At 44.9% G+C, this 13583-nt stretch overlaps 1 protein-coding gene across 1 annotated transcript; it reads left to right on the top strand.

Moving 5' to 3' along the window:
• Positions 1-10579: 10579 nt before the first annotated feature.
• LOC139055750 (uncharacterized) lies at positions 10580-11956 on the top strand. The gene has a single exon (XM_070533284.1). It carries the CDS (start codon positions 10580-10582, stop codon positions 11954-11956), a length of 1377 nt encoding a protein of 458 aa, XP_070389385.1.
• Positions 11957-13583: the final 1627 nt, after the last annotated feature.

The following is a 13583-nucleotide window of genomic DNA, read 5'->3' as shown; positions in this document are numbered from 1 at the left end:
TAGTGCCAGCTTTCTTAGCTGACTTCTCTCCTCTTGCCCTTGTTCGTACATCTCTTTGTTTTATTATGTGGGAAAATGCGACATGCATGCCGTGCTCTAAACTACATAAATAAATTTCGGGCAGTGGTTTATGTCATCTTTAATTTCTTTTCATAGATGGCATTGCCAGCTGATGAGCCCCAAGTAACAGCACCTCACATTTACGGCGCTCCTGACAAGACATGTATTTTTGCTGGCAGCCAAGCCGAAGTCATCACTGTCTCCACGTCTGGAATACAACGGGAACTTATTTTTTCCTTTTGGAATATTATGTTAAGAACCTAGAATATCCATTTGCATTTTACCAAATACTTGCTCTCGTGCAAAAAGTTGTGCTGCCAGGAGACAAGCTAGTGAAAGGACTGCTTTCTACCCGTCCGAAACGTCTCTTTGCGCTCCTAAGCAGTAATAATGTAATCTGTAGTGCTGTTCGCGCTGCTTTCCATGTTTTTCACCAACTCTGAAGTGAAAGAAAAAAACAACATAGTGTGGGATTTACTTCAATGCGGTTGGTTAGCTCCAAAGGTGGGAGAGGCTTACACCATAAGCAGCTGTTTTTTTCACGTCATACATTGTTTACGTCTAGTCACAAGCAGTGCATTTACTTGCTCTAGTCATCTGTTCCTCTCCCTTGTGGTGAAGGCTGGTTAATTTTATTTCATTTGTGTATTCATAGGCCTCAGAATTTCTTATAAACATAGCTTAAGCATTTAATTCACCTACGTAGATGGTTGTTTTGCAAAATGTAATGCACTCTATTTGCCCTTTGCTCAGTGAGCCGATCGGTATATATCTCCGTGCCTTTGCAGAAATCTAGTATTGCAGTTATTAAGTAGCATCAATTCTGATGTTTGTCATTTTACACATTTGTGCTTCAATGACTGTATATGGGAGGCCTCATGGATGGTATTTTCGTATCAGACCTTGTTGAACAAAAAACTTGTAATAAAGAATTTCGTACCTGAGAGTACTCCAACTTATTTTTCGAGAACATTCACAGAAAATTAAACGGAACAGCTTATTACAAAGGCTAGGTGCATAGTTAGGAAGTGAAATAATGACATTGCCTTCAACTACATTAAAACAACTCATTGTCACAATATTATTGCCAGCATGCAGCGCTTTGCAGTATGCTTTTGCTCACCTGAACTAAATTATGGCCAATCTACAATACTCATGCATATGTTGCTTCCCCAAGTGTTTTTTCTTCATTTAGTGTACTTCAAGTAATTTTGTGCCTTTGGAAGATGGATTTTTAATAAATAGTGGCTTTTCTGCACAAGTATGTAATACTCTAAGAACTGAAGGTATTTTTGGCTGCCACATATTTTAGAGGGACCTTAACTTAGAGGCAGTATATGTTAGAAACTTACAGCTGAGTTATATTAGCAGTCAAGCAGGAACTGTTCCCCAAAGGCTATGTTAAATTTAGGGGTTACTTCGGCTATTTATTCAGATGTCTTTATTGTGATTACGCTGTATTGTTATAGCTAACCTATAAAATCTATCATGGCGTCATGATTCAAAATGTTCTGCATCTCGAATGGGGCTAACATTGTGATGCCTGTCAGTTGCCTCTGATTTCTTTTCGCCACAGATTGTCATGTAGAAGTTTGAATTATGGGACTGAAAGAAAAATGTTTGGGTCGATACCAATCCGAGCAATTTACATGCTCTCTTGAAAGCTTTAATGAAATGCATTGCCAGTGAAAGTCTCTTCTTTTATAGTCCCACAATTTGAACACCAGCATAACTATAATCTGAGGTGAGAAGATAGCCAGCTGGCAGGCATGACAATATCGCCCCAATTCGAGATGGCAATATCTTGTAGTGGAAGAGTGCAAATTTTCTAGTTTGGCTATAAAACTAGAATGCAATTAAGAAGAAATTATCCGTATAAGTTACTGAAGTAACCCCTAAATTTAACACATCCTTTAGAGGTTACATTTGCTTTTAGAAAATAAAGGACTACAGCGTAACCTCTAAAGCTGCATATTTTTCAAGGGTAACAATGTACCTTTTATCTTATATTGGTTACAATGTACCGTATATTTTGTATTAGTTACAATGTAACCTATAATATATTAGTTACAATGTACCTTATAAATGCGAATTTGTGCACCTATACTAAGGGTTACCAAGCTAAGGGTGTATGAGCTATTCCTGCTGAAGATTTTTATGTACAGCGTAGTGAACGTGGTGAAGATAAACGGCGACATTGGTGTTGCCAGTGTTTATGCGCGAAATGCTGCCTATGCCTTTTCACACTATTGATATAGCTTTCTTTCACCACGTTTCATGCGTGCAGCGCTGGTTAACAAGGCTCTCATGGGAGAGAAAGTGTGGCGCAACTTAACGGAATGAAAATTGTTATGCGCGTAGATTGTTTGCTGCAATGCATTCCATGCATTCATGTGTCTTGAATGCGTTCTCAACAAAACTTGAATATTGTTAAGCTGCTGCGCGTTCCCACCGCTTTTTGGTCTTTTTTACCCCTCAAACTGCGTGCTACTTTTGAGAACGAATTCCCGTGCACATTCTCGTGCACATGGTCGGTATTGCGTCTGGCCGCAGTCTCAACGTTTTCACGGGTATCCTAAACTTAGCGGAGAGGCGCAAATCGTCGTTGTAGATGTTTGGCATGAAGTTTTCCGATAACAAAGCGAAACCATCACATGATAGCCACTCCTTCCAGCCCACATTGCTCTCGCAAGCCTTACGCTTGACAGGTTCCTTGGTGAACCTGAAGAACGAAACCTAACGAGCACTGCTTGCTTCGTTCGCACTGCACCACAGCGGTACATGGGCGCCGCTATGGCATTGTTTCAGCCGCTGCCAGTTGAACAATTGTAAATGCAAGCAGAACAAAGCAGAAATTTCTCCAATGCGTGCGCAGCCGAAGCACGGTTCTTCCACAGAATGTTTATGTTAGCTCTGCAAGCATGAAGCTTGTAACGTAAGGCTCGCGAGTGGTCCAGTGTGGCCCGACTGTCATGCCGTTCGAGTGTAATGCAAAAAATTCAATTACAAATGGCGTGCTAGCTCAAATGGGCAAAATTTTGTCAAGGACTACCTGAACGCAAAAGGATTGCCTCACCCAGTAGAGATGATGGTCGAATATTGGCTGTCGTGCTCCCTTTAAAGAATCTCAGCCGGTCAGAATTATTACAGAGGCCACCATCACGGCATGCCTCATAATAAAATCTTGGTCCCGGCAAGTAATGCGCCCATGGTTAATAATTTACGCTGATTTAGTCGAACGGGATATAACTAAAATACAAAAAACTGCATGCGGTTGATCCTCCGCGCCTTACTTATTGCTTTCTTGTTATTAGAAGGTACATATAAAGATATTCGAATAACATTATTAATCTATATGTTTTGAGCGATGGAGCGCGACAGGTCATTTTTCCTGATACCACTTGAGCCTGTCTTTTTTTTTGTACTGCCATCAGCCGTTTTTCAGCGATGGAAATATTCTGTATATTTCTTTTTGTTCGTGCGGGTATCGAGCGCTAGCTTGACTGGTACAATTCGTATATTCGAGACACCTAACCAACGACCTCCCATTTCTTGTGCAATGCGCAGGCGTTCCTCTCAAGCGTTTCAAACGTTGCCGTCAGTTCGACGACGCTGCTGGTGGAGCCAACACCGGAAGTGGCACCGAAATGTCGCCACGTGAGCGGGATGCCGACCGCCACCTGGTGTCAAGCGCTGGAAATCCGCGATCACCGCACCCTTCTTCCACGTATGACGGGTTCATGGAGGAGATAATGGCGATGGAAGATGACGAGGGGAATCCTCACAAGAAAATGAAACTTCTCAACCTCGGAAGAGCATGGAATGCTTTCCGCGTACAATAACGAATACGTGAACACATGACTGTCACACGTGGTAATTTTTAAATGTTTTATGTCACTGATTATATATTTTACACCAAGCAATAAATCAGAGCATTCCTTTGGTTTTCACAGAGTACGGTGAGTCGTGTTCCTTCATTAAACTATTTTAAAGCGTACCTTGCTCAGTCTAGGCCATATCGCATATTGGCTGACATTAGAGCAAAAAAACATACAACGCACATAAACACCCGCAATGCAGTAAAAACAACAGAACGGGTGTTCATATGTTTTATTTTTACACGTTATTTCAGCCATAGTATGCTCGACCGAGTTTTGTCCACAGCAAATCTATTTATTGAGTTTATTTTGCTAGCACTCTTCTTTACCATGGATGAATTAGGCGCACACAGAGAGCATCTGGTCCACGATCATTGGAACTAGTGTTGTTATCCAACCAGACGCGATGTATAGTTTCCTTGAGAGATCAGGCAAAACAACATGCTCAGACAATATTGAATGTTATAAGTTTCCTGATTTCACTGTGACTAATAGTGTTTCGACAAATAAGGAATATTGCTCAAGGTTCATTATATGTATCAAGTAGAATTTGCACAGGGATGCTAGTTTATTTCGCAGTCAGAGCAAATATCTGGATGGCCACTCGTTTCACAATTGGTCGAGGGGGGGGGAGGGGGCGGAGATAAGCGTCTTTTCTCGATGGAGATAAGCGTCTTTTCTCGATTTGCTGTGTTCTACCTAAGTTGAGGTGATAGGATTGCAATGCCACTGCTGATGGCATGAAAATATAACGAGGCAGGCACGTAATTTTGCGGCGCTTTAAGAATGTGTGTGAGGAGTGGGGGCGGCGGCGACGGGGCTATGCCATTGGGTATGTCACCTAATTTTTTGGGTGGGGGGAGTGGCCCCCTCCCGGGCACCCCCCTTGGGTACGTGCCTGATTCACGTTCACTAAGCATGCAGTTTTAGAATGCGAATAAATAATTCCGGACGATACGTTCTAAAGGAAAGTTATGCAGCATGGAAGGAGGCATCTTAAAACTTTTTGGACGCAAACAAACAGTCCCTGTTTGTTTGCGCACAAAAAGTTTTAAGATGAATCTGTTCCAACTAGGCCGACTCGCAGTTATGGAAGGAGGGATGCAAAGGGAGCTTGCGGGTACACTTTGAAACTTATTTGGAAGGGCGCCAAACCATGGAACAAGATGCTAACAAAACACTCGCAAAATTGCTGACCATTAGTTTTTTTTTAGTCCCAGAAGTATATATACTAAAAATTACCGACGATTACGTTACTTCCTAATGCGAAATTTGAGCGCAGCAAATGCGAGCCTTTGTTTGCGTTTGGCCTCGGCCTCGGCCGCGCGAACGGTAGAGTCTTCTCTGCGACGGCGATGAGCTTCTGCTTCAGCCTCGCTTACTGCTGGTTGCTCTCGACGGCGGCGATGAGCCTCCGCTTCGGCGGTGCGAACGGCAGGGTCTTCTCGGCGGCGGCGATGAGCTTCTGCTTCAGCTTCGCTTACTGCTGGTTGCTCTCGACGGCGGCGATGAGCCTCCGCTTCGGCGGCGCGAACAGCAGGGTCTTCTCGGCGGCGGCGCTTAGCCTCTGCGTCGGCGACGCGTACTCCTGTATCATCTCGACGGCGGCGACGGTAAGCTTCTGCTTCGGCGGCACGCACCTCTGGATTCCGACGGCGACGGCGCTGGGCCTCTGCTCTGGCAGCTCGTTTAGCAGCAGCAGCAGCAGCAGACGGAGGACTTCCATCGGTCGTCTTGCTCATGGCTCAGAAAGAACTGGCAGATAATTTCGCAGTGGCGAACGGCAGCGGCAATTTCGGCTCGGGCGGCGCACATATACAGATCCGCCGCCACCGATCTGGCTCTCTGATTGCCACCGCACAGGGCGAACGGCAGCGGCAATTTCGGCTCGGGCGGTGCACATATACAGATCCGCCGCCACCGATCTGGCTCTCTGATTGCCACCCCACAGGGGTTGCATTGGAGGAGGAGCGAAGAAAGGAATTAAGTTCGAGCCGGCGCTTTGACAACCGGAGACTCGCAGGAAGAGGGGGGAGGGGGGCGGCGTGTACACCCAGCGGCAAACGATGGGGGCAGAAGCGCGCGCAGCAAGCGGACAACACGATAAAGGGAGGAGGGAAGAGATAGCAGTGACTGACTGATGCCGCTGACGCCGATAGTGAGTCAACCCCAGCTGCGGAGTTGGTTTCAGGGACAACGCCGCCGATGCCGACACAAACAATATGATATCCTCGCTTCCGCAGCGCTAAGAACCAGGTCTAGCCGTGGGAAGGTGGTCACGTATTCGTCGACGTGCCGGGGCCTACGTGAAATAACCGGCGCGTCGGCAACTGAAGAGCACCCTATCCGCCACACAAGAACAGGGGGGGGGGGACCCTTTCCTCCTCTTTCTGCATGGCGGCGACGGTGTTCTATGCAGTCACGTTATCTTGACTCTCTAGCGGCGTCAGCGGCATCCAGCGGTATCAGTCGGTCGCTGCTAGCGCTGGGGGGATGAAAGGGGGGCGGAGCTGGTTACGAGGCCGACGACAACGCCGACGACGACGCGAAACCCAGGAACGGACGCCAAAGAGCTGCGCTCTAAAACAATGCGGAATTAGTTAAAAACCGTTAAAGAAGACGCCTAGTTGTCAACGCATAGAACAACTCAAGCGTACAGTCATGACCCTCAATCAGACGATCAAACTGTTCAGATAATTTAGTTCTTTACAGAATAAACTAGGTGATGGCGCGCTTGCGCAAGGGTAGCTACTCCTATGTGTAATTTTTTTTGCCTAATCCTTACATGAATCGCACAAAAATCGGTCGGGCACGTAGCCAAAAGCATCTGTGGGCCAATCGTCAATATACATATATTAGCAGCAACAAAATGTAGTACATATCTACTCCCTAGTTATAAAATTTAAAACAATTAAACGATGACGCATAGATGCAAAAAATATACAGCAGAGTATACATACAAGTATAAAGAAAAAATATAGAAAGGTTTATGTTAAAGTGTTTTTTCAAATGTTGCAGCAGGTGCTACAAAAAATTGCGAATATACCTCAAACACTGTAAGGAAGTAATATTTGGTTGGCACAGCTTTTAACAACGAATACCAAGTTGCTTGCCATTTTTACTTGACGAGGCACTGAATTCTAAATTTTGACAACATGAAACTTGCCAGTCGTTGACCATACGTGTAATGACAGACTGGTAAGTTAAAATTTGTTTGTTACGTTTTATTCTTTGCATTTCGATTAGGCGTAATGAGCGAGTATGGAAACAATGATTTCCGTGAATAGCGTTGTTAATCAGAATGATAACTTTAGTTTCGGTTGCGTGGAGAAATGAGCGTGTGCCTAGGCGGTTGAATGGCACAGTGTTAACCCTTAAAAATTATTGAGAAGGCATTGAAATATCGTTGGTAAATGTTGAGTTTCGTATTGAGGAATTATGGAGTTTGTTGGAGAATTGTTGGGTTGCGTTTTAAGGGCTGTTGAATATTGGCCACTGAAATTTGTATGAAACGCCATTGGGTGTCTCAATGTTGAATAGTTGTTAAGTTACCATTGAAAGTGCATTGTGCGTAGACGGCTCGTTGTGTTTGTTTTGTTGGATGGTTGTTGGGTTACTATTGATGCTGCATTGAATTGACGTTGTGGTAGTTATGGTGACCTGCCGCTGAGTTACTGTTTTCACAGCACAGAAAAGTACTTTGTGGTCCGGTTGAGATGGCATTGAGATGTCAGAAGTCGCCATAGAAATATGATTGATATTTCGTTGGGCTTGTGGATTTTATTTCATATACTGAAATTGCTTTGCTATTCACACGTACATGCTCCAGTACCTGCTCATAACTTTCCCAAACACAAACAAAAGCAAAGCAGAGAGCGATCAATTTGAAGTGCCTTTATTTACGCTAAAGATGCGTGCACAAGAAACATTATTACAGTACATAAGGCACCACTACATGGAACATGGAGACATAGGCTAGTGCCTACAGCCCTCTTAACAGTGTAAATACATCTGAAAAAACCTATATATATATGAATTCTATCGAAATAAACATTGTGGTCCTAACTTGTGACTTAAATTTATGACTAGAAGGCAAAGCGACTCAAAAGGCAGGGCTAAAGCATACTCTTGTAACAACCAACTTTGAACACATGAACAATTTAAGCTGCTTGCACGTGTGAATAAACAAAAGACATCTGAATACGTTACATTAAAATGTTTCCCACACCAACACATCCCAGGAAGAGTTACGGCTGACTGTGAGAAGGCAAAACAAAAGACTTGAAACAAATGACTTCACGTAAATATATACAAGCTTTAGCACACGTCTTGCACCACGATTAAAATTTAATGAAGCACCAAAGTACACTTGTATGAGCTTTTTGTCTTCGAGGGGTATATATTTTCATTTTGCCGAAATATTTTGTAAAATAACGTCACTCAACATAGCTATTAATTGACGAGACATCATTTAGAAAGTTGTCGGGCATGGTGAACACCTGAATCATGTTTCTGACGAGCCAGCTTTGCTTTGTTCCGAAATAAACTTGTAAAGCTTTTGTGTCAGGGAGATAAGCTGCATTCAGTACACAAGTCAAAAACAAACAGTGCGCCGTTTAATTAGGGTAATGTGGGGTACGGAAGAGTTTGTTGCTGGCTTTTCCTCAATTTAGTGAGCTCATTCTCAGTTAATTTTTCTGGACTTGCATAAAGCTAATGAGACCACTTTTTGGGGCCTTTCTTACTATACCCCGCAACTAAGTGGCACCTCAGTCAATAAACAGGAGCCAAGGCTAATAGCTTGAACGATAAGAGAAAAAATAATTATTTCCCAGTTCAAAATGACAACCGAGGTTGTGTTCAGTACTACAGAAATTTCTGTTGTACAACAGGATTTTTCTGTAGTAACTACAGATTGGTGATGGAGCGACAGACTTTTCTGATGTACAACAGACATTTCTTGAGGTGACTACACAAGTACAGTCTGTCGTATGTCTGTTGTTACAACAGAAAGCTGAAGCTCTACAACAGATTGTTGTAGTACTACAAAAATTTGTCATCACTACAGGCACCCTGTTGTCCCAACAGAAATGTCCCTGAAGTAACCCGAAAAACTTCTGTAGTGCTACAGAGAGCTGTTGAAATACTACAGAAACTTATTGTGGCAACAGGCCCTCAATTGTCACAACAGAAGTGTTCCTGAAGTAATGCGACCAACTTCTGTTGTACTACAGAAAAATGTTGTTGTACGACAGAAACCTATCATTGCAACAGGCCCCCAGTTGTCATAACAGAAGTGTTCCTGAAGTAATGGACAAACTTCTGTTGTACTACAGGGAAGTGTTCCACAACGGAAACCTGTCGTCGCAGCATGTACGCAATGATGACAACAGAAGTGCACTGAAATTGTGCGATGCGACAAGCTTCTGTAGTGCCCAGTTGAAAAAGACAAGACGAATTCCTGTCGCAACTACAGAAATTCTGCTGTACGACAGAAGTTCTTGACATTTCTTAATTGAGAGACATTTCTGACGTTACGACAGAAATTCTGATGTCGCCACAGAAGCATTCTGTCGCGAAGGCCAATAGTTATGAAGTCGCAACAGAAACGTTCTGTCGCGACAACAAGAGTTCTGAAGTCGGAACAACAGCTTTATATCCTGACAGCGACTCCGACGTTACGACACCAATTCTGACGTCGCAGCAGAAACATTCGGTCACGACGACCAAGAGTTGCGAAGTCGCAGCAAAAGCGCTTTCCGTCGTGGCCCTTTAAAATTGTATGTTATTCTCGCATCGGTGGTGTACACTGTACTTTCCTCTTGCGCGGTATTCAATCGCGCTTCTCTGAAGCCGGCAATACTGATGGCACCGACACCGGTATTAAAGTCGACGTGGCGAATAGCTATAATTGTGCCGTGACGACGCGGCACCAGCAACGCCCTACCGGCCTCCTCAAAATCGGCCGCTGATGAAAATCATACCATCTCTGGGAATGGCTGCGTATTCTTTTTTTTGGGGGGGGATAAGATGTGGCACACAGGCCTGTGGACTTACATGTGCTGTTACACTGACATAGTAGCTAATTTCCCAGGAATATTTCACAAGCTTATGCGAAGCGCAAAAGAAGATTTGGGTTGTTCCAAAAAGTTGCGTGAAAAGCTGTCTCGCTCGGGTCTCATTATTCTGGTACAGTGCTGCCGTGAGAAGCCAGTATGCTGTCAGAAAGAACTCTCATCCACGAATGTTTATGTAGCTATTTTGCATTGAACACACGAATGATATGCGCGCTCAAAAGTGTAAAGAACGAGAGACAACTGTCGAAACTAGCAGTAATAACCCTAAAAGTCAACGTTGTCTGTTTCTGAATTTCTTATTTAATATGGATATCGTACATCAAAATCGATGTTCCAGCACTCCACGACGTACCTGTCGATGGTACGAACACTCTTGCTCTTCTAGAGATGCGGCACTTGACGCGGCGGAGTGATAGCGGATCTTGGCTCTTAAAATGCAAATGTAAACATCAGCGCATCAGCACGTCGTACTATTCACATGGCCAAAATGTACCCTCGAAGAGCATGTCAGGGTTGGTGTAGTCATTCCTTCGTCGGCTCTCGTGCGCGTCGGACGCTGGGATCATGTGCTGTCTCCGAGCGGTGTCAGCGGCTTCAGGCCGTGGTTCTACTGTATCTGCTGAGGATTACAAGGTTATTCTGCCCCAACTGCCAACTGAAAACGCTTCCCTGAACACTGTATTTCTTCATTGGGATGTGTCTGCCAGGCCCTACCGAATCAACGATTTCGAAGAAGAAATTGAGCGCCTACAACTAGTCAAGGATGTAGCGTCGATCGGTGCCTACCAGATGAATCATGTCTGGGCGCTAACGACATATTCCATGGCCGCAAAACAAGTGCTCGAAGATGCAAAGGAACTGCGCATCAAAGGTAAAAGATGCCTTGTCATCGACCCCAACGACAGTCAGGTGAGAGTCAAACTTCACTGGCTTCCTTACCATATCAGTGACGACGCCGTGCGAAAAGCGTTGGAACCATATGGGAAAATTGAAGAAATGAGTAGAGAAACGTGGCTGACTGGAAAATTCAAGGGAGCGCAAACCTCATCTAGGTCGGTGATTTTGAGACTGAAACACGGATTTACTGTCGAATCGCTTCCGCATCAGATTCGTATTCAGGGCAGCAACACTCTTGTAATTGTGCCTGGACGACCACCCCTGTGTCTGAGATGTAAGAAATCGGGCCATATAAGAAAGGATTGTCGTATCCCGCGGTGTTCTGCATGCCGCAAATTTGGTCATGAAGCTGACGACTGCAGGAAAACTTACGCTACCATGACACGGGAAGACGGCGAGAACGACGACACAGATGCGCTCATGGACGAGGATGAAGCTGTAGAAACTTTACAGCCTCGTAACATTAATCTTTCCTCGTGGGTGCCTGAGCCTGCAACACCAACCACGAAAAAAGAAGCTGAGGCCGACTCTCCAGTGAAGGCTGGATCACCTGTTGTCTCTGTAACAACAGATAAAATCTCGGGGAAGCCCGAAGAAAAGTGCAGTGTAGTGCTTCAAGTTCCGTGCCCTTCAGTGCCTGTGGAGTCGCCGATGGCGTCTAAAGTGAGCTACCCAGCAGAACTAGAACGCCTCGAGACGCCCGTGGCGTCTGACGACGCAATATCTGCGACAGAAGTGGAGATTGCGGACTTAGGAGCGGAACGTCCCAAGACGCCAGCGGCGTCTGAAACCCCGCACCTTCCAATGGAAGCGGAGACGCCAGAGGTGTACTATTCCCTGGAGTCTGAGCCGGAGGACGCAAGCAATAGGGCCACAAGGATGCCTGAGCTAGGTTCGGACGAGGATGAAGGCATATCAGGGAGCATTACAGAGGTGAGAAGCATGGTGCAAAAAGTAAAATCGAAAGCGGCCATGAAGAGGAACCCTGTTACCACGGCTCCTCGGATACCGCCCGTGGAAAAACGTCACAAGCGCTCCTTGTGATCCGGAAAGGCCACGCCTCAAAGGTATGCATCATTGGCCGGAGTATCGGCAGTTTTATCGCTATGGCTTACTTAAAGCTAGCAACCTTTAACTGCGTGAGCTTGGTCGCACGCAGGAGGAAGCAGTGGTTTCTCAATCTGCTACTGCAAGAAAATGTTGACATTGCGTTTATTCAGGAGACAAAACTTTCATCGAGTGTGCAGTTGGAAAAGATGGACCACTTTGTTCGCAACCATTACTCGTTTTATTTTTCGCCTGCTTGTGGTTACAGCGGAGGGACGGCAGTTTTGGTAAAGAAACACTCAGCGGTACTAGTGTACCCCGAGTGGGACAAGGACCGAAACGGCCGTGTATGTAGTGTGGATTTGATATACCGGAATGAACCATACAAGCTTGTTTCCATTCATGCTCCGAATGACGCACCGCTACGAAAAGAATTCTTTTCAGGCCTGAGGCAGTATCTTGACTCACCATGCCGTACCATATTTGCCGGAGACTTTAATTGTGTTTTACGTGCTTCAGACTGTTCGTAAAAGCGATCTCCAGATACCAGCCTAGGAGAGCTCAGGAAGCTTTTGAGAGACTATGACTTGCAAGATGTTACCGAGCTTGCGCCAGGAGATAACGACGGTTTTACACATTGGCAAAGGGACTGTCATTCAAGGCTTGATCGGTTTTACGTGTCTAGTGAGCTCTCATCGTACAACGTGCGTTATAAAGTGCAACGTGTTGCATTCTCAGATCATGCATTTGTCACAGCCGTATTTGAAGAAAAGAAAATAACAAGAAAGAGGCACAAAGAGTGGCAGTTGTGGAAGCTGAATGAGAGTCTGCTGGATGACAAAGAAATATTCGGCAGCATTAAGAATCTAATCAAGGAAAAAACGAAAGGAGGAAAGGTAGACGCGATATTGTGGGAAGAGATAAAGGAAGAATGTAAGATGTTTCTACTTGCAAAAGGACAGGAAAAATCAGCACTGAAGAAGAGCGAAAAGCTGAGCTTGATACGAACTCTCGAAAATCTAATCGAAGCCGGAAACTGTCACCCGGGTACCCTCACAGAGGATATCAAAGAGTGCAAAGGCCAGCTGCTGTCAATCTTGGAGAAGGAATATAAAGGCGCTATGATCAGGTCTAGGACGGAATCACAGCAGAGAGATGAGGAACCGCTCAAGATTTTCAAGACAAAAGAAAGACAGCGTGGCATGAAAAACAGAATAGAAGCAATACAGAGCGGGGACAGTACTCTCAAATCACAAAATGACATCGAGACTGCCTTCACTCAAGCATACAAAGGCCTCTTCGAATACGGAAGTAACACATGCGACCGTGAACTCTTGCAAAAGTATGCCTCAACGTTACACTGCATAGATGACGAGACAAAACAGCAAACAGATGAGTGTATATCAGAAAGCGAAATAGAATGGGCCATACAGAAGCTAAAACCAAGAAAATCGCCAGGAGTAGATGGACTCAGCACTGCCTTTTACAAGAAATTTTCACCGGAATTAGTTCCAATATTACGAGATGTGTACGATGACATTTTGAAACGAGGATTACTGCCGCCATCTATGCGACGAGGTCTTACTGTCTTACTGCCAAAGAAGCATTCAAGGGAAGTGCCGAC

Source organism: Dermacentor albipictus, chromosome 2 (genome assembly GCF_038994185.2).
Source record: "Dermacentor albipictus isolate Rhodes 1998 colony chromosome 2, USDA_Dalb.pri_finalv2, whole genome shotgun sequence".
In the NCBI taxonomy this organism is placed as follows: Eukaryota; Metazoa; Arthropoda; class Arachnida; order Ixodida; family Ixodidae; genus Dermacentor; species Dermacentor albipictus.
Note: the sequence above shows the minus strand (reverse complement) of the source record. Positions and strands in the feature narration are given on the sequence as shown.

Coding starts and splice junctions, on each gene's coding strand:
- LOC139055750 (XM_070533284.1), top strand. CDS start 10,580: ATGTGCTGTCTCCGAGCGGTGTCAGCGGCTTCAGGCCGTGGTTCTACT.